This window comes from Saccopteryx leptura, chromosome 11, assembly GCF_036850995.1.
Source record: "Saccopteryx leptura isolate mSacLep1 chromosome 11, mSacLep1_pri_phased_curated, whole genome shotgun sequence".
Taxonomy (NCBI): domain Eukaryota; kingdom Metazoa; phylum Chordata; class Mammalia; order Chiroptera; family Emballonuridae; genus Saccopteryx; species Saccopteryx leptura.
The window spans coordinates 80155802-80176189 of record NC_089513.1 but is presented as its reverse complement, the minus strand read 5'-3'; the positions used below and the strand labels follow the sequence as shown (position 1 = coordinate 80176189).

Here is a 20388-nt window from a genome sequence, read left to right as displayed (position 1 = left end):
ACTCGCCGCTAGTCTGTAACCGGCGCTCTTCTCCCCCCTTCTCCCCCGGGGGAAGTGCCCAGCAGGGTTCCTTTCTTTCTTTCAATAAAGCCTGTTACTCTGGTCATTCAGACTTTCATGGATTCCAACACCCAGGTCCCTGCAGGGTGAGGTCCAGCCTCGGCCCTTGTTTAGGGGGGTTGCTGGCAGTCTCTGGCATTTCCTGGCTTGGAGAAGCATCGCCCTGTCTCTGCCTTCATTCTCACGTGGTTTTCTCTGAAACACTTGTCTTTCTCCTGCTTCCCATGAAGACAGAAGCTGGGTCAGCCCTGTGTTCTTGCTAAATGCAGCAGATGACAGAAATTCCACCTCGGTTGTCTGTTAGAAGACCCCTCTCTTGACTTAACTCGGCTGTGACACCTTCTCCTCTGGAAAGACTCCTCTCTGAGTTCTTTTGTTCCGTATTTTAACTACACACGAGTGAAGGACAGAAAGAACCCCAACGTAATGAGGGTGGTAGGTGTGGGAGAATGGGCTTGAGTTTCAGAAGTGTTAAGTTCTCCAGCCACCACCCTGGGATGTTTGATCATGTTATTGGCTTAAACAATAAAGACTTTTCTCACTTAACAAAAAAGTCCTGAGGTTGGGAGGTGACAGCACTCTAAAGTCCTGCTAGTGGTCTTTTCTGTACTGGAGATGCAGGAAAACTCAGACTATTCTGTGACATGTCAACAGTATATTCAATTCAAATTTCAGCTTCCATAAATTAGGTTTTACTGGAATGGGGTCAATTCATCCACTGAACACTGTGTTACAAGAAGAATTATACAGGAGACTGCAGGCTCCTCACAGTAAAAAATGTGTAATATCTGGCCCCTTACAAAAAATATTTCCAGATGCCTAGACTAGAGGAAAGCTTCTTTTCTTCTTCTTCTTTTTTTTTTTTTTTTTGTAATTTATTGTTACCTAGTGTGGACAAAAAAAGAGCCACATACTAAACCTGACAAGCTCAGGGGAGACCTGCATGGGGGCTTACAAGCTCAGAGACGGAAAGTAACCACATAGAATGATCTGAAATGTAAACTTTCCAACTAAAAGTGAATCGTGGTGAGCAGTCAGGTCCTAGGCCAGTATCTTCCCTGACAAAGGTTAGTCCAGTGTTTCCCAACCTTTTTTGTGCCATGCCCCACCTTAACCTTTCTAAAATTTTTATGTCCCCCCTATGTAACATACATAATTTTTAACATTAAAAAATTGATTTGTTCACTTAATAAACATAAATGATAGGTTCTAGGAAGAAATCACTATGAAATTGTTAACAAAACCAGTAAGTAAAATTTCAAAAACATATAATGAAAAACAGAAATTTAAATTCCAAATAATTTTAATACAGATTTTTCTATATTAATTTATTATTTTAATTTAATGTGATCCTTGTGCTTGATGCTTGCTGCACAGAGATTTTATATTAGGTTCCAATTTGGTTAGCTTTAGTCTCAAGTCTCCACGTTGTGTTATATCCAGCCGATTTCTTTTTTTTTTTACCAGTAAATCATTTACAGCACTAAATCCACATTCAGCTAAAAATGAAGATGGAAATGGTAGCAATAGTTTTCTTGCACATTTGGTTGAATTTGGGTATTTGATTTCTGTTTCCTCACAAAGCCATGCCATCGCTCCTTTGATATTAAATAAAGCTTTAACTGACTCATCATTTTGCAATTCTGCGAGTTCTTCTTGATATTGCATATTTGATATATCAGACAAATCCACTAACATTGGCTGCATCATCCATGTTGGGAAATCAATTTGTTTTAAATCAGAAAATCTTTCTTTTAAATCAGCCGATAGAATATTCAAATGATTGACAATAACAAGTAAAGCGGTATCAGTTACTTCAATTTTTGGAGCCAATGAAACTGTTTAAAGTTTTTGTTGTTAATATGTTTCTGACATAACTCAATATTGGTAATAAAACCAAATATCTTTGCTTTTGCATCGACAAGAGTTTTATTTGTTCCTTGAAGTTGCTTATTTAATATATTTAGTTTTTCAAAGATATCGGCTAAATAACTCACAAATGCTTTACCATCTATTGTTAACAGATACTTCATTTTAGGTTTGTCGCTTAAAAAATCACTAAGAGTATCAAACAGTTCCATAAATCTTTTCAGTTTCCTTTAGATAGCCATCTTACTTCAGTATGAAGTAAAAGTGTCACATGGTCTTCATTTTGTTCTTCACAAAATAGCTTGAAAAGACACTCACATTTGGCACTAGCTTTAATAGCATCAACACACTTTATTACTGTATGTAATACTTCATTCAGAACAGGCGAGATGTTTTTAGCTACCAAGTTTTCCCTATGAATAACACAATGCACCAGAATCATTTCTGGATTCGCATCTTTCATCAATTTTAAGCAGCCATTTTTCTTGCCCTTCATATTGGGAGCACCATCTGCAGCACAAGATGTTATATTTTTCATTGGTATATCATTGACATCTAAGTAGTTTTTTAGCTTATTATATATATCTTTGGAGGTAGTGGTGCTTTCTAATCTTTTACAGAACAACATTTCTTCAGCAAAATGTCCTTTATCAATATATCTTATGTAAGTTATCAATACTGCCTCACTGTCTCTCAAAGTTGATTCATCCATTTGCAAGGAGAATTTTCTTGTTTTCAGCTTTTCAATAAGTTGTTTTTCAATATCCTCACTCATTTCGTCTATTCTTCTGCTAACAGAATTGTTACTGAGTGGCATAGCTTTTACATCTTTATCATCTTTTTCAAGAACCGTTTTAAGAAATGCTGATATTGACGGTTTTATTAAATTCTCTCCTATAGTGTGATTTTCTCCAGTTTTAGCGATGAATAAAGAAATTTGATAACTAGCCTCAAGAACATGATTATTAGTTGAAGTATGAGCAGTAAATAGACTTTAATGTTGCTCTTTTTTCAAAATTTTTCTTTAAAGTTTTAAAGTAACTCAAATCTGAATTAATATGAGCACTATGTTTCGCCTTCAAATGCGCCTCAAGACGACCTCGTTTCATTGATTCGTTGGTCAAGCATTGCTGGCATAAAAGACAAAAAGGAATCCACTCATCGTGAACAGCGGGTATGAACCCAAATTTTAAATATTCCTCCGAATATTGACGAGTTTTTTTCTTGCTTGCACCACTCATTTTACTATGGGCTATAATAAAAATAAGATCAATTAAAAACAAATATTAAAATATGTGTTAAAATATATTCAATGTGACAGAGTAAACGTATACTAAAAATTCATATTTATTTAAATGTATGTAACACATTTACTACACTACCACCGCAAATCAAAAGGTCTCTATATTTTTTCCACTTGACAAAATTTTCTGGAAAGTTATGCTTCTAAAATTAAAATTGTTGTGCATGCACTATTATAGCCCCAATAATATTTATAAAAATATTAGTGCTTTCTAGCCCCAATGCAAGAAGTATTTAATAAAGAGTTTAATATTGATAAAAATAAAATCAAATACCAATTATATCTATACAATATATATATATGTATATTTATTAAATCGACGAGCTTTTACAACAGTTTTGACTGACACTTATTTCAAATTAACACCAACTGAATGATGTGAAACAATACAGAAGTTGCGATGGGCCAATTAGGTGAGAATAACTGTGTTGTTTAGCGAGTTTTTAAAACGTCTGGGGGTTCCCCGCGGCAGATGGCACGCTCCGCGGTGAACCCAGGATGAAGTTTACTTGACGACGCCAATCACCCAGTTGATATTTTGGTCTCGTCAAACAAAATTATACTTAATAATTATTTACCGCAATTTTTTAAGAATTGCATTTTTTGTTAAATTTGGCACTGATATCTAGCATTGCATTTAAATGGCCTGGGGCGAAAGAGTTAAAGTCGTGTCAAGTCCATTTTCAAATTGCCCCCCTTAACTATCGAATTGCCCCCCTGTGGGGCGTGGGCCCCACGTTGGGAAACACCGGGTTAGTCTCTACCCTAACTATTGTCTTTTTTGTTTCTACAACAACATACCTTTGAAATGTCAGAGTGATTCTTTTTCCCACAGCCCTCAGGCGCTGCACCAGGGCAGAGACCACAAAACACCTGGTTGTTATTGCTATCCTGTTAGTTGTTGACTATTAAATAACTATCCTTACCCATCAAGGTAAAAGAAGTATCTGTCTATCCCTTTTACTTTTTATCCAATCTCAGAGCTTTTCCTCATTTGCTTTCTTCTGCCTCTCAAATCTCTCACCAACAGATGTCAAGCAACCTCTTAAACCCCTTAAGCCCCCACATTTGACTGTGATGTGTAAAATAAGGTGTAAACTTCCCATTCTCTGGAGTATTTTGTCCATTGTCAATGTAAGGAGTGTTTAAACCTGTAGAGAATTATTATGACTTTATTTGAGCCAAAATTGAATATAATAGCTGGCAAGCAGACTGAGAAAATGTACCACATACGGCACTGTGTTCTCTGGCTTGCTACTGAGCTCTGTGGTCCCCTGCTCTTTCCTATGGCACACACTGTTGGCTCACTGGTAATGATCAGATATGACCAATGACATTGTAACAATGACATCACTCCCATATTTACCAAGCCCGTGTTGAGTTTACGTGCACTGTGCTCCACAGAGACTGTGTATGTGACAGGCAGGGAGGGAAGTGGGGAGGCCTGGGGAAGGTGGTGATGGGTTTACTGAGTGAGAGGAGAAAACCCTTTCTTTTCCTCAGGAGGTGGCACTGCAGTGCCTGAAGGACGAAGGATGATGGCAGAGAACAAAGGCTTTTTAATCTGCTAGTAGGTGGTCTGGTTGGGTCCAACACTCCTACACCCACTTGATGTTCCTTTCCTGAGGCCCACAGATCCAAGTCAGGCCACTGTGTACATTTTTTCTAGAATAATCCTTCCAAAGCACATTACTCTCTCTCTCTCTCTCTTTCTTTTGTGACAGAGACAAAGAGAGAGACAGAGGGACAGATAGGGACTGACAGACAGGAAATGTGAGAGATGAAAAGCATCAATTCTTTGTTGTGGCTCCTTAGTTGTTCATTGATTGCTTTCTCATATGTGCCTTGACCTGGAGGCTACAGCAGAGCGAATGACCCATTGCTCAAGCCAGTGACCCCGTGCTCAAGCTGGATGAGCCCGAACTCAAGCCGGCAATGTTGGTGTTTTGAATGTGGGTACTCTTAGTCCCAATCCTATGCTCTATCCACTGCACCACTGTCTGGCCCAAGGCACATGTCTTAACATTCCCTGCATGTACCTAAATGCTTTCTCTGGAGGTTTCTCATCCCCTTCAGAGTCACTTTTCAATTCGACACTGCAGTTAGCACACTGACAGTGTCCCCACCAGCAGTTACTCCAGGACTGGGACTCTGTCCCCACGCCATTCCCTTCACCTGAATTGTTCCCTCACACCTGCTCCTGCAAGAACACCTCCAGATGTTCCCAGCCTGCAGAGCTCTCAGCTTCTCCTGACAGCCAGCAAGGAATGCCAACCTGGCTCTCACCACTGCAGGAAACTCGCTTCTGTCAACAATCAGAATGAGCAAGAAGCAGACTCTTCCCTGGATCCCCCAGAAAGGAACGCAGCCTGCAGACACCTTGGTTTCAGCCCAGCAGGAGCCATGTAGGGCTTTTCACCTACAGAAATGTGAGCTAATACATTTCTGTTGTGTTAGTTCATGAAACTTATTATAGCAGCAATACAAAACTCATACAATAAAGATTGTGTGAAAATGTTGCAAGGAGGTAAACTGTGAAACTGGTGAGTAAACTGTGGGAGCTGAAAACCTAGAAGTAGCTCAGCAGAAGAGTGAAGAATACTAACAAACTTCTTCAACACATATAACTTCACAGCCACATGCCCAGTGGAGGGAACAGAATGGGAGACGATCCTAGTGATGAGGAGGAAGAGTGCCTTCTCCCCAGGACCCACCAGTTAAAAGGAACCTTAGGAACCTAGCTGGGTAGCTCAATGGTTGAGAGCATTGTCCCAATATGCCAAGGTTGATACCCCCAAGATATGGGTTCGGTGAACGCATAAGTGGAACGACAAATCTCTCTCTCTCTCTCTCTCTCTGTTCTTCTCTCTTCTCTCTCTCTGAAATCAATAATAAGATGAAATTTAAAAAAATAAAAGGAACCTTTGGTAACATCAGTGGTGGAATGCCCTTTTCCTTGATATGGATTCCTCAACGTGATAAAAAATTTCACTGAACTTTATCTAGCACCCTTCTGTCCTTCAAATTCAGGATGGTTCATCTTTGTGATCACAGGTCACATTGCTGGTCACTGAGAAGCATTCTCTGGACGAAGACATCCTGCAGAGCTAGCCAGTGAAGGGGTGGACCATGGCTCTGACAGTCGCCCTTGAAGGATCCCAGTAAGGTATGGCATTCGTAGTCACCTACAGTGACCTCCACCCTTGGTGCCCTGGGAAGGAAACCTCAGGGCTTCACAGGACCCTGCCCAGCAAGAACAATTGGCTGCAAAGGAACAGACTATAGGGAGAGGGCAGAGGTCAAGCATCTCCCAGCAACACTACTACTTTCTGTGTGATTTATATATGTCACTTAAAATGAGGCTTAGTGAGTGAAATTCCCGTGAAGCATTCAGCACCACACTCACTACATTCTAAGTTGTCTATAAATACTAACTATGGTTGTTAGAAGTTGGCTGAGTCACCTCTGGAAAGTTACCTCACCTCCTGCACCCTAGTCTCCTCCGTCATGTGGAAAAACTGAATTAATATTAGTGAAGTGTTTCACTCAGTGTCGTTTCAGTAAGTACTTTATTGTTGTGACATTTTGCTGTTAGAGTCTCTCAGCTCCAGGCTGGTCAGGGAGAGGCAGTTATTTCAGCCTGAGGGTCCTCATTTGCATCAGCTGAGCCAGAGACACTGGGGTCTTCAGGGGAGGGTCAGTCACTTGGTCAAACACAAGCGAACTCACTTATTACTGTGCTGGGCAGATGGTTAAGGGAGAGGGCCCCAATGCAGAAATCTTAAAAAAAGGCCACACAGGTCCAGAGAAGGAGGTGTGCAGGAAGGTGCAGATGTGCGATCCATCAACGGCATTGTAGAATGAGACCTCTCCCGACTCATAGTCCAGGAAAACCCCCACTCTTTCAGGAGCTTTGACAACTGTCAGTTTGGTCTCGAGGTCTGTGAGAGCCTGGTAGGCATGCCCATTATACAGCTCCATCGTCCAGAATCCATTCTCGGGTTTCATTTTAACCCAAAATTTTCTCTCCACATTCTCCCTACACACCCCAACTTGCCACTGCTTCCTGTTCCCCACTTCTACCTCCCAGAAATGTCTCCCCGACGTGAAGCTCTCAGAGCCCAGTACACAGAAATACCAGGAAAATCTTTTGGGGTTGTCTGGCACTTTCTGGAGTGTGTCTGCCCATTGTAGTCTCCTCTGGTCCTCAGAAATGAGGAGGGCGGGGTGCGCGGTGTCCGGATCCAGAAGCACATCCGCTGCAGGGGGTTCGGGTGGGGTGGTGTCAGTCATGGCAGCCGGACCCCAGAACCTCAGCCCTCATGGCCTGGGTCTGGCTGAGGAGGCCCGAGAGCAGAGCCCGGGGTCCCCAGCCGGCCCTGAATGCTGCCCTCAGCAATGCCCTGAGAAAGCAGGGGTCTTGTGCTCAGTGAAGAAGGGGGCGGAGGGGGTGGGGGGAAGGACTGGATCCATCCAGTCTGCCATCTGGGCTGGCGCCTTCCTTCTGCCTTTCCCGGTTCCCTCCCCACAGAGGCGGATATAACAGCGGCCGCACCAGGAACAGGAACGCACCCTGGGCCCCGACTTCCGACTTCTGAAGGGACCCCGGAAAACCCCAATTCCTACGCTGCATACTGTACACATCCTGCGCTGCATAGACCTCCTGCCAGGGGCCTCCACCGACCTTAATGCGCCTCTGCCTCCCCCACAGGACTGTGCCCACCTGTGCTGCAGAGTATCAGGGACTCACATTTCAGCCCTTGCTCCCTTCTGAGCTGAGTGACTATCTTTTCTGCAAAGACTCTTGTTTACAGACACCAGCTACACACTAGCTTGAGTTTCAATTTCATGTTTAAAAACGAAAGTAAAAATACTAACTTCTAGGGTAGAATGAAACAAACTTTGTGGTATATTTAGCATGTAGGAAGGGCCTGTTGTGCTAATAGATTTATGTCTCTTCTGTGATTGGGGTCATGCTGGCAGTTCTAATGCTACAGGAACAACTCCCCATCCTCTCCCCACACAGCCTGGCCCCAAAATCAGTCCTCTGTGGACAACATCACTGGGCTCCATTACCTTTGGTTACCTGCTGGGTTTGGCCAAGAGGAGGGACCAGCTGAGACAGGAAGGAGAAAGGAAAGAGGCCCAGCACTGACTCCCCCACTTCCTCCACTGGAGATGCTCTGACAGAGCCTGACTCCTCTCAGGCAGCCTCTCCCTGAGCTCCAGCTTCCTCTGGGCTCCAGTGACTGCTCCCTGTCCCTCCCCCTTCAGCCTAGGGGTGGTGACAGCTCCCACTGTGGGAGCCCTGGGGCACCATTCATCCTTGCTGGTTTCCTTTAATGCCACCCCTGCCTCTGGAAGTAGTTCCTTCTCTATCCTTCCTCCATCACTGTGCAGATGTGGCTGTGAACACAACCAACTCCATCTCTGTGTCATGAATGCCTTTCATCTTTTCATGCTGTGACCTCTGACTAACCTCACTGTCCTCAGCAAGCACACCAAAGCCTGCTAGGTGGCGATTATATGTGCTTCTTAAATATAGTCGTAAATTTTTTTGTGAATACCAGAATTACATGACAACAGAGGTCAATACCAAACTACTCATAGTATCAATTATAAAAATTCATCCAAGCCCTGGCCTGTTGGCTCGGGGTAGAGCGTCGGCCCAGTGTGTGGAAGTCCTGGGTTTGATTCCCAGCCAGGGCACACAGGAGAAGCGCCCATCTGCTTCTCCACCCTTCCCCCTCTCCTTCCTCTCTGTCTCTCTCTTCCTCTCCCGCAGTCAAGGCTCACTGGAGCAAAGTTGGCCTGGGCGCTGAGGACGGCTCCATGGCCTCAGCCTCAGGCGCTAGAATGGCTCTGGCCATAATGGAGCAACACCCCAGATGGGCAGAGCACTGGCCCCTGGTGGGCATGCTGGGTGGATCCTGGTCGGGTGCATTTGGGAGTCTGTCTGACTGCCTCCCTGCTTCTCACTTCAGAAAAATACGAACAAACAAACAAACAAAAAATCATCCACCACAAGACTGCCAGGTGGTATGGCCTGGTGCTACCACATTCTCTGTTTTTGCCCTTCAATCATTAGTACCTGAATTATACTATAAAAAATAGTGCTGTATCAGGTCTCTTAGTGGTGAATAATCTGTGCAGATTATTGGATTATACATCTACTGTGACCCTACACCCCTGTGAGTAAATTATATTGTTTTTAGGCCTTAAGATACCTTCTCCTTACAGTGCCCATTACTGTTGGACATCCATTTTGAACAGGCCATCTCTTTTCTGTGGGTGTTTTGAACAATATACATTTATTACATCATTTAGTCTTTACCGCAGCCTTCACATAGTCAGAATTATCATAAAATGAGAACACTAAAGCTCAGAAACATTGTGTAACCTGAGGACACACAGGGGCAGGAGGGGCAGAGCTGGGGCAGGTCCCATCCTGACTCTCCTGCAGCCCCTTCCCCCAGCTGCACCCCTCCTGCCTCTTCCTTCCCACAAGGACCTGTGGAGCCCAGGACAGCAGCTGTCCCTGGTTCTCAGTGTCCTCAGAAGAAGGTGAGTACACCTTTGAGGCCAGGACCTCAAGTCAACCCCAGATTCCCCCAGTCAAGAGTTAGAGAAGAAAAAGGGAGCAGGGGCCATTGGTTGTTACTCTAGGGAAAATACAGTGACTCACTCACCAGGTTGGAAGAGGGCCGTCTTCCACTCTGAAAGGAAGGAGACAGACAAGGAAAGGTCATCATTTCTGTTCTTCCCCCACCACCCCCCTCACTAAGCCTCTTCTCTCTCCTCTCCTCAGTCTTTTCCAACATCCGGTTTCCTGCATCTACAGCTCTGCGGCTCAGGCATGAAACCTCTCTGCATGTTGGGCTTCTCTTCATCACACTGGAGCTGCAGGCGACAAGGCCGTGCTGAGCCCAGGTGTGCGGGCATCTGTGTCAGCAGGGTGAGGGGACACTGTATGTGGAAGGTCCTCTCTGAGTGTCCAGAAGACAGGGTGGGGCACCACAGAACATGAATCTCTGAACTAGATCTGATCATTCCTCACCAGCAGAGAGAGGGTTTAAATGCTTTCTTCACAGACATCATCAGAGACACTCACCAGCATAAGCCTGAGAGTTCTCTCTACCTGCAAGGGGAGACAACAGAATCACCAGAACTGTAATTACTGAAAATTTTTCTTTTTCTTCCTCTTGCACCCATCCAAGTTTTCTTTTGACCTTCCCCCCCCTTCCTGCCTCTCCTTCTGCCTATTCAGTTCTGTGCTGTCCATTTTTCTTCAAATCAACTGCATCTAGTGACCCTGCAGGCACCCTGCACGAGCTGTCCCAGCTGTCACTGCAGATCTGTGTGTACCTGTCTGCACAGCAGTCACCCTTGTCTGCGGCTTCACTTTCCAAAGTTTCCGTTACCTTCAACAGCAGTTGGAAAATATCAAGTGGGAAATTTCAGAAAGATACAATTCATAAGATTTAAATAACACCATCTGCCTGACCTGTGGTGGCACAGTGGATAAAACGTTGACCTGGAACCTGAGGTTGCCGGTTCGAAACCCTGCACTTGCCTGGTTATGGCACATATGGGACTTGATGTTTCCTGCTCCTCCCCCTTCTCTCTCTCTGTCTCTCTCTCCTCTCCAAAATGAATAAAAAATAAATAAATGACACCATCTGTGTAGCATGATGACATCTCGTGCTGTGGGCTCCGATCTGAAATCTGCCATTTTGCAAACCAACCCTCGGTCTGGCTAGTCCACCCTGTGCGCCTCCTACCCCTTTAGCAACGTCAGAGCCATCTCCATGACCAGATCCACGCGGCAGTAGCACAGTGTTTGTGCTCAATTCACCATTATTTTACTTAATACTGGCCCCAAAGCATAAGAGTCGTGATGCTGGTAAGGTGCATGTGCCAAGAAGCATTGCTATAGGGAAAAGGCAAAGCAAAGGCCTACTGTGCACAGCGGCTGCCACTCTCCGTGGTTTCAGGAACCCACTGGGCTTCTTGGAACGCATCCCCCTTGGAGGAGGGGTGACGACCTTACTCCTGTCCCTGGACATACCTGGGAATAGGCTCACCCTGTGCATACGTACATGTGTGTATACGTGTGCTAGAATCCATCTCAATCTGTATTATTTCCTGCCGATTTTTGAAAAGAATTAAACGACTTTTTCAGATACTCTTTGTTTAGCAGTTATGATTAATTTGTGAAAACTAACAATGTAGTCACTCCTCTCTCGCGCATGCACACACTCTCTCTCTCTCTTTCTCTTTAGTGAGACAGATTATGAGACATACGGTGAGACACTCCCGCATGCCTTCTCACTGGGATCCACCTGGGGTTCCATCTGGGATCCACCCAGCAACCCCCATGTGAGGCAGAAGCTCCAATCAGCTGAGCTATCCTCATCGCCTGAGGCCAGCGCTGGAACCAATCCAGCCACAGCCTACAGGAGGGAAAGAGCAAGAGAAGGAAGACGGGGGGGGGGGGGGGGGGGGGGGGGGGGGGGGGGGGGGGAGGATGGAGATGGTTGCTTTTCATGTGCGCCCTGAGCGGGAAATCCAACCCTGGACGTCCGCTAGCTGCGTGAAACCACTGGCCAGGGCACTACTCTTCTTAAGAGACACTTCTCTGTCCTCTGGTTTCTTCTCAGCAGACTACAGACTGTGTAAAGCCACCAGGGAGGGGAGCACCTCACACACTGAGTCCACCTCCCCCGTCCCTGTCCTTTCTTGTGTCTCTTGGATGTCCCGGTGCGAGTGGCCCCCGGTGGAGACTGAAGCCCCTTCTCCATTGAGAAAACCCCTGCCCGGCTCCCCCATCAGCGTCCTTATCTCCCCCACCCCCGGGCGGTTAGGGGTGAGGGAAGGGCTGTATCATATCCGAGCAGAGAGTCTGAGATGAGGGTCCGGGACACTCACGCGGCAGGTACTGGATCCTCCTCCACTCTGCGGGGAACAAGTGAGGAGTCAGTGACGCGCCTGACGCAGGGACCCCGGGACGCGCGGACAGGAACCGGTACTTACTGAGTTCGCGCTGCAGCTCCTCTGGAAATAAGCAGAAAAAAGTCCTATCACGGGGATGCAGGGGGGACGGGCTCGGTGGGGGCGCGGGCGGGGTGGGCGGTCGCGCTCCTGCAGCCGGGACTCACCTTTGGCGCTTCGCTCCCGCTCCTTCTCTGCCTGTGCTGCTTCTTTCTCCCTTCGCCTCCGCTCCTTCTCCGCGCACAGACCCTCCTTTGTCTTCTGCTGTCGCCACAGGAAGAACCCCGCCGCCGCCAGGAGCCCCAGCAGAGCCGGCAGGGTCACCGCTAAGGCCACCACCCAGGACCACGCGTTCCAGAAGAGGGGACCTGCAAAGGGACAGCCGCTTACCCGGTGGGGTCTCGGGACAGAAAGTGATCGTTCTCTTCCCAAAGTGCCCTGAACTCTCATTGTCACATGACACTATTGCCTTGAAGTGTCTGCCTCTCACATGGGAATGTTTAAAATATCAAAAACTATGTATCAAGTCTCCTCTCCACTCCCTCCACTCCCTACACCATCAATTACTTCTCATTAGTCAGCTTTACACGTGATTAAGCATCTGAACTTGCAGCTGGAGGGTCTGAGCGCAAAATCTGGGTCATCTGCTTGGCTAGCATGTGACCTGAAACCAATGCCTTCACCACTCTGTTACGGGTGTCCCAACAGGTAAAAGGGTTATATGAATGCTTGTAAAGTGCCAGACACATAGCGAGTGCCATGCAAGTGATCATTACATTTTAAAAATAGAAATATATACTTATTTCCTCTTGTTTGCACCAAAGACGGCGCTTGCTCTCTCTGTTCGGTGTCTTGGGGACCGTCCATGTCAGCGTTTCCTCTCACAGTGTAACCCTCCACTGCGTACAAGTCCCTCACTTGAGGGCACAGCACAGTCCTTAACTTTGTATTATTATAATTAATGGTGTGAGAAATTATGTTTTACTATGGTCATTTCTGACAAATGCAATCTGATCTGTCAGATTAATTTCCAGAACTGGAACTTTAGAACAATAAATAAATACTTTGGATAAAGATTGGTGTTTTGTTCTCAGTAGAAGTGTAGCCAGATATACAAAAAAATATGAAATTAGAACAAGAAGCATCTAAAAGTGACTGTCTCCTCACAATCCTGCCGTCAGAATGTATTGTAAACCACCTTGTTTTGTTTTGCTTTCTTGCCCATCTCTCAAGTGGTTTGAAAACCTCACAACTCAGGGAGATTGGACATCCTTTCAGGATATAATTCCTTTATGTGAACTGATAATTCATATTCTTTGCTTATTTTCTACTGGGTTCTTTTATATCTTAAGAAGATTAGCACGTTCTCTAGGATATAGGTTGTACATATTTTCTCTCCATATTGCTGTATTTTTGCTAATCTTTACTATTTGCCCATAATTCCCATTGCCTGTCAAAAAGAAGCACCCAGGTCCCTGCTCTGTGCCTTACGTCCACTGCAAAGACTCAAGTCAGCAGCAGAGAGTCAGTGCCTGCCCCCAGGGGCCACAGCTAAGCACAGGTAGCGGCAGGGCACTCACCTGCAATGGAAACCCTGGCTGTCCTTTCCTGGCTGAGCAGGGGGTTTATGAAGATACAGGAGATCCCCCTCCCAGAGTCGCCTTCCACGGTCACAGATGCTGTGGCTGCGTATAGACCCAGGCTGTCTGCAGTCGCAGGTGCTGCCACAGAGGACAAGCTCTGTCCCCTGTCATCTCTCCACTCGATGTGGGGCTGCGGGAACCAGCCTGCAGACGTGCACTCCAGACGAATCCCTCCATCCTCATAATGTTTCAATTCAATGAGGAGATCAGAGCCCAGCGCTGTGGAAGGAAACGTGAGCCCGGATTACCAGGAGCCCTCTGTACTGGTGAGGCTCTCCACAAGAATGGAGGGCACTCTCACACCAGAGAACTCCAGCAGGGTTCCACTGAGGAGATGTTTACAGACGTGTGCTGTGCAGGAGGGACTGTTCCATGATGTGACCACTGCCTGACCATCACTGGATCCTTGTGGTGGATTTAGGTAGATATTGGCCAAAACAGATATTGCTTCCCCTGCATCCCCTTAGAGACCACTGGACACTTCCCCTTTCCCCATGCCCCAGACAAGCCAATTCCCAGAACAGGCTCTCATCTTGCCCTTGGTAATCATGTAAGTATTTTCCCCCTTGCTGGGTATTTTCCCAGTATACCTGTCTACCTTTCTCTGTCCTGTAGAAGCCTTTGCCTTTGCCATGTGGTGGTGGTGGTGGTGGGGAGGATACACACCTTGTTTCCTTGTTTTGCCTCTGTCCTAGTTGTGCATTGTATGTAAGTCCACATGGTAATGCTGGAGTTGCCAACCATTTTTTCAGGTCTCTGGACCCAGGAAAATTTTCATAATGTGGTTGTGGTGAAGGGAAAATAACTACATGAGAGAGAGCTGACCTAAGGCAGGTACAATGGAGCTGTAACCACTGTCCCCAAACCTTTAAACCCCAGGTGAGGTGGATGGCAGCCATTTGAAGACCTGAGAGAACAGAGCCGTACAGGGAAGGCTTTCTTTTTCTTTTTCTTTTTTTTTTACAGAGACAGAAGGATAGTTAGGGACAGACAGACAGGAATGGAGAGAACATCAATCATCAGTTTTTCATTGTGGCATTTTAGTTGTTCATTGATTGCTTTCTCATATGTGCCTTGACCATGGGGCTACAGCAGACTGAGTAAGCCCTTGCTCAAGCCAGCGACCTTGGGTCCAAGCTGATGAGCTTTGCTCAAACCAGATGAGCCGGCGCTCAAGCTGGCGACCTCGGGGTCTCAAACCGGGATTCTTTACATCCCAGTCTGATGTTATATGCACTGCACCACCACTTGGTCAGGCAGGGAAGCTTTCTTAACATGAACAGTGGTCTTCAGGAAAGGACTGTAGATGGTTGAGGAGATTCTGCAATGATAGAGCTAGGACTTCCCGCACCACATTTTGTCCTCTCCTAGGCTCCCCATTGACCAGCCCCAGCAGAAGCCACAAGGTTAGGTTGAGTCCTGAGAATGAAAAATGAAGCCCTGACGTCTGAACAGGAGATAGTTCATCAAAAGCAGCATCAGACAAGAGCACTTTGTCACTGTGATGAATTAGGAGAAGATTGGGACACTCAACAATCTGGCACCGAGAAAAACATGACCGGTGTCCAGACCACAGCAGCAACCAAACCTCCCCTGTCTGGACTGTGAGTGACCTGTTACACCCCCGCACCATCCTGATAGCTTCCAATCCAGAGCAAAGCCTTATATAAAGTCTCCTGATATCCCCTAACAGTCCAAGTGTTATGCTAAGACTTCCTGACATCACCTGAGACAGCCATGGTTTCCACATGAGTGTGCTCTCTCTCAGAGCAGTAAGTACCTAACACCATTCGTTCAACTACAAGTTGGAGGACATGGGCAGCCCAGGTGATGTCCACGCAGGTCAGTCTCCTGGGCCCACAGCAGCGTGCACCTGGAGAAACCATGTCCACTGTCTGGAACTCAGCGGAACCCAAATATCTGTGTGACTCCCACTGAGGGAGGTTTTTCCACTGTTTTTATCCCTGATTTCCACGTCCTTGCTCAGACCCTGGTGGCCACCATGAGGAACTTCTTCACCTGATACAGAAGGGACTGTCCCTGAAGGACAACCTGTGTCTGTCAAGGTCCTCAGAGAGGCAGAGTTGGAAGGCAGAGGAAACAGGAGCTGGTGAGTAGCCAGCTCTGAGGGGGGTGTGGAGACTGTGCCCCAGGCCCCACAGAAGAACAACAAGAACAGACCCGAGGCTCACCTGCAACCTTCAGCTCCACCAGGGCTTTGTCATAGAAGTCTCCATTTTGGAAATAACACTGGTAGTTTCCGCTGTCGGAGGGTCTGACTTTGTGAATCCAGAGAGCAGCCTTCCCCTCAGTGATGTCCTCTTTTAAAATCGAAGTTCTCCCTTGATACTCTGCTGCCTGTGTCTCTTCCTTCCCATGTGCATACGTGTGCACTTCCTGCCAGGGGCTGGGTCGCACCCACATCAGCTCCATGTCCTCAGCGTTCATCTTTGGGGACAGGTGACAGGGCAGCTCAGCATCTTCACCCACCATGGCCAGGATGGGGTCAGGAGGTCCAACCACAGTAAACTGAGCTGCTCAAAAGAAGGGGGTGATCATCAGTGAAAGTGGGGGCCAGAGGGTAAGGAGGTGTCCAAAGCAAGGAAGGGCCCTCAATCCCAGCAGGAGTACCATCTGGATGGACCTTCCTGGGATGGGGAAAGTCCCAGGTTCTGACTTGACACTGCAGGTCACTGTTCCAGAGACACACTCAGAACCGGTCCTACCTGAACAGGTGGTGAGCAGCTGGACCAAGGCCAAACAGACAGGGAGGTCAGGGAGGTGGAAGGCCAAGGACGTCTCCATTTTTACCTGTTGTGTAGACAGAGACCGAAAGGAGATGGGTAGAAATGACGATCTGGAAAATCATGGAGAATTCCTCAAGAACATGTCTGCCTCCCCCTTCCCAGACCAACTTGGATGCATGTAGATCACTGGTGACCAGAGAGCCTCTTCCGCAAACATCTGCTTTTGAGTCTCTTAACTTTCATTCCAACGTGATACACATTCCTAAAATATGTAACGATAAATGAACGCCCCTGTACTGTAGCCATCAGGAAACCCTGGGCTCCACCCTGAGGACGTGGACAGAAGCCTTCACTTACCCACAATTCCCTGGGACAGCCAGCTCCCGCCTCCCCCATCACACTCTGAGGAGCACAGGACCCTCCTCCCTGAGTCCCGAATTCACTGGAGTCCCCACAGTCTATGCTCAGCACACCAGCCAGAGGTTCCTGACTCACTTCCCCTCCCTCCTCCACACAGCCCTTCCGGGGGCTCCCCTACACTCAGAGCAGGAGCTGAAGTCCTCTGTACCCTTTATTTTTATAATCATCTGAATGTTTTAAAATTTAAAAGTTTTCAGAGCGGAGAATATATTTTCACTTTTTTTTTTTAATTTTTTTAATTTTATTTTAAAAAATTTTTTTATTTATTCATTTTTTTAGAGAGGAGAGGGAGATAGAGAGGAGAGGGGGAGGAGCTGGAAGCATCAACTCCCATATGTGCCTTGACCAGGTAAGCCCAGGGTTTCGAACTGGCGACCTCAGCATTTCCAGGTCGACGCTTTATCCACTGCGCCACCACAGGTCAGGCTATTTTCACTTATTTTGAAGAGATTTAGTGTTTTTACTCCTGAGTATGGACCATTCTATAAATAAATAAATAAAATTAAGAAAACTGAAATAATATGTAATGATAATTATATACTTTGTTTCATATGACCATCAATACTTTGGGTATATTCTGGCTACATACATATAACAAATGCCTTGTAATATCAGTATATATTTTATCCCGTGACCTACAAATTCCAGTTGCAGGAATTACTCTTAAATAATACACCTGGTGTTAACCTCAAAATTTATGTTTAATGTTCATCAAAATAAGCTTACCATAGCAAATTGTACACACAGTTTAAAACCCAAATTGGGTCCTATTTTGTTAAAATTATAAATAAGAACTCTTTGCTAAAAACATGATTCCTGAACTTACAGCTAACATAATCTCAATGGTAAAAAGCTGACAGCTTTTTCTCTAAGATCAGGAATAAGAAAAGAATGCCCACTATCACCACTTCTGTTCAATACAGTATCAGAACTCTTAAGGCCAGCAATCAGATGAGACACAGGAATAAAAAACAGACAATGCATAGAGAGAGAAGTAAAACTGTCATCATTTGCAGATGACATAATATTATACAATATATAAAAAAGCCTTAGTATTCCACTAAAAAACTATGGCATCTAATAAATGAATCCATTAACATGGCAGGATAAAAACTTAAAAACATGTTGCATTTTCATACAGCAATGATGAATAATCAGAAGGAGTTTTAAAAATTTCATCAAAAAGCATAAAATACCTAGAAATAAAATTAACCAGAAGTGAAAGACCTGTTATCTGAAAATTAAGGCAATGAAGAAAGAGATCAAAGAGGATGCAAATAAATGGAAGGATATACTGTGCTTATGGATTGGAAAAATTAATGTTGTTAAAATGTGTCTACTGCCTAAAGTAAGATACAGATTCACTGTAACCCCCATTGAAATACCAATGACCTTCATCCCAAAAGTAGAACAATTAATGCTAAAATTTATATGGGTACCTCCCCAAAAAAGAAACAAAAACAAGAAAAACCTAAATAGCCAAAGACATCTTGAGGGAAAAAAATAGTTAAAATTTTAAAAAATAATAAAAAAAGGAAAGAGAAAAAATAAAAAAAAGTGGAGTTATCATCTTCCTTGATACGAAAAGGCTACACTAAGAAAAACAGCGTGGTGCTGACATAAATGCAAAATGGGTTAAAGATTTTACTTTAATACCTGAAACTGTAAAACTAGAAGGAAATGTAAGCAATGGTCTCTCTGAGATCGCTCTTAGTAATATCTTTTTGGATATGTGTCCTTGGGCAAGGGCAACAACAACAAAAAAATAAATAGGACAAAATCAAACTAAAATGCATGTGCAAAATAAAAAGACAACCTACTGAATAAATAAACCATCCAACAAGAGGTAAATATTGGTAATTTGTAAGGAACTCATGCAACTTAATATAAAAACACCAACAATGTGATTTTAAAAATGAGCAGAGGCCTGAAGAAGCATTTCTCCAATGAGGAGGTGAGGAGACCAACAGACATATGAACTGAAAACTTCTCTGTGGTCAGACAATGTGCTGTTTATCCATTCTCCATGTTGGTCCAGATTTTCCTATATTACAAAATAACTCTGTACTGAACACATTTACATATAGATCTTTAAGACATGCACCTCTCTTTTAGAATCCCTTGGAATACATTCCCAGAGACGAGCAGGAGAGACTGTAAGAGGACTTTGCTCTCTTTTCTTTTCTCCTCCTTCCCTCCCTTCCTTCCTTTCTTTCCAACTGAAAGGAGGGGAGACAGATAGAGAGACAGACTCTCACATATGCTTTGGTCGGGATTCACCCAGCAACCACCTGTCTGGGGCCAATGGTCTGCTCATCTGGGACCATGCTCACAATCAAGCTATTTTTAGTGTTTGAGGTGGAGGCCCCAGGGACCCATCCTCAGTTCCCAGGGCCAATGCGCTCAAACTAGTCAAACCATGGAAGCAGGAGGGAGAGAGAGAGAGAGAGAGAGAGAGAGAGAGAGAGAGCGGGGGAGGGGGGGTGAAGAAGCAAATGGTCGCTTCTCCTAACTGCCCTGAACAGAAATTGAATCCAGGATATCCACACACCAGGCCAGCACTTTATCACTGAGCCAACCGGCTAGGACTCAGCTCCTTTCTGACCACAGGAAGATCCTAGGAATGTGCAGCTGGGAAGCTCTCTCATTCCAGGTGTCTGTCTCCCACAGATTTCCCAGTGCAGGCATGGCCTTGCCCTGCCTCTGTGGGCACACCTGTGCCCTCACCTGCCTGTTCACAGCACCACACTCCTCCTCTGGGTGAGGAACGTCCTGCAGGCTCACCAGCTTCTCAGCCTCTCCCCGAAGGGTCCCTGGAGCCCTGCTTTTACCAAGTCCCCCTACTTACCCTTGGCACCCCCAGATGAAAGTCACAGAACAAAGACTCTCAGTAGTTCTCCATTATATTTCAGTTTCTGATCCGGAAGAAAGGGTGAGGGGGAAAGAAAAGCTTGCTCAGGAGGAGAAACAGTGCAAAGTCCCCCTTTGAAAGCACTTGATTGGCTTAGAATTCTGTGTCTCATAGGTCGCTGGTGAGAAACCAGTGGGCAAGGTCAGCCTGAACAGGGACGCTGTATTGGGTGGTAGCAGTGAAGACCAGCTCCAGCCCTGATTCCCACACTCTGTGTCTTCCTGTGTGTTTACCTGTTTTAATCACTCCTGGGTGTGGATATGTGTGATCAGTATTTCATTATACACCCCTATTTTATGTCTTTTACATCATAATGCCTCTATCAGCCAAACTAAGCAGATAAATGAACAGATGTTATATGTGAGGAGAGGAAGGTGTTTGCTGACATCTCATAGCAGAGCCCCGTGAAAGTAGGAACAGAAAGAAACCAGACCCACCCACCTT

At 45.6% G+C, this 20388-nt stretch overlaps 2 protein-coding genes and 1 pseudogene across 3 annotated transcripts in view; all 3 read right to left on the bottom strand.

Annotated features, from left to right (window-relative positions):
• Positions 1-20388, bottom strand: part of LOC136382972 (butyrophilin subfamily 3 member A2-like) — a 61712-nt gene that overhangs the window by 16225 nt on the left and 25099 nt on the right. The window lies entirely within an intron of this gene.
• On the bottom strand, positions 6849-10174 carry LOC136382929 (butyrophilin subfamily 3 member A3-like; annotated as a pseudogene).
• LOC136382973 (butyrophilin subfamily 3 member A2-like) lies at positions 10603-19971 on the bottom strand. Of its 2 annotated transcripts, none has more exons than XM_066352388.1 (8): positions 19882-19971; positions 16593-16677; positions 16059-16400; positions 13804-14085; positions 12391-12591; positions 12266-12286; positions 12161-12187; positions 10603-10653 (listed from the first exon to the last, which is right to left on the bottom strand). In XM_066352388.1, the coding sequence occupies exons 2-8, from the start codon at positions 16669-16671 to the stop codon at positions 10631-10633; spliced, it is 975 nt and encodes a 324-aa protein (XP_066208485.1). In that variant the 5' UTR covers positions 16672-16677; positions 19882-19971; the 3' UTR covers positions 10603-10630. The 2 variants fall into 2 exon arrangements, with proteins under 2 accessions (XP_066208485.1, XP_066208484.1); XM_066352387.1 differs by lacking the exon at positions 10603-10653 and adding an exon at positions 11754-11903.

Bases quoted from the DNA above. Each gene is read 5' to 3' on its own strand.
- LOC136382973 (XM_066352387.1), bottom strand. From the start codon at position 16,671: ATGGAGACGTCCTTGGCCTTCCACCTCCCTGACCTCCCTGTCTGTTTG. The intron at 14,086-16,058 runs GTGAGCCTCGGG...TTCCTTCCACAG, and splicing joins GGTGGAGCTGAAGGTTGCAG to CGCTGGGCTCTGATCTCCTC. The intron at 11,904-12,160 runs GTGAGTGTCCCG...GGCTTTACACAG, and splicing joins GAGGATCCAGTACCTGCCGC to TCTGTAGTCTGCTGAGAAGA.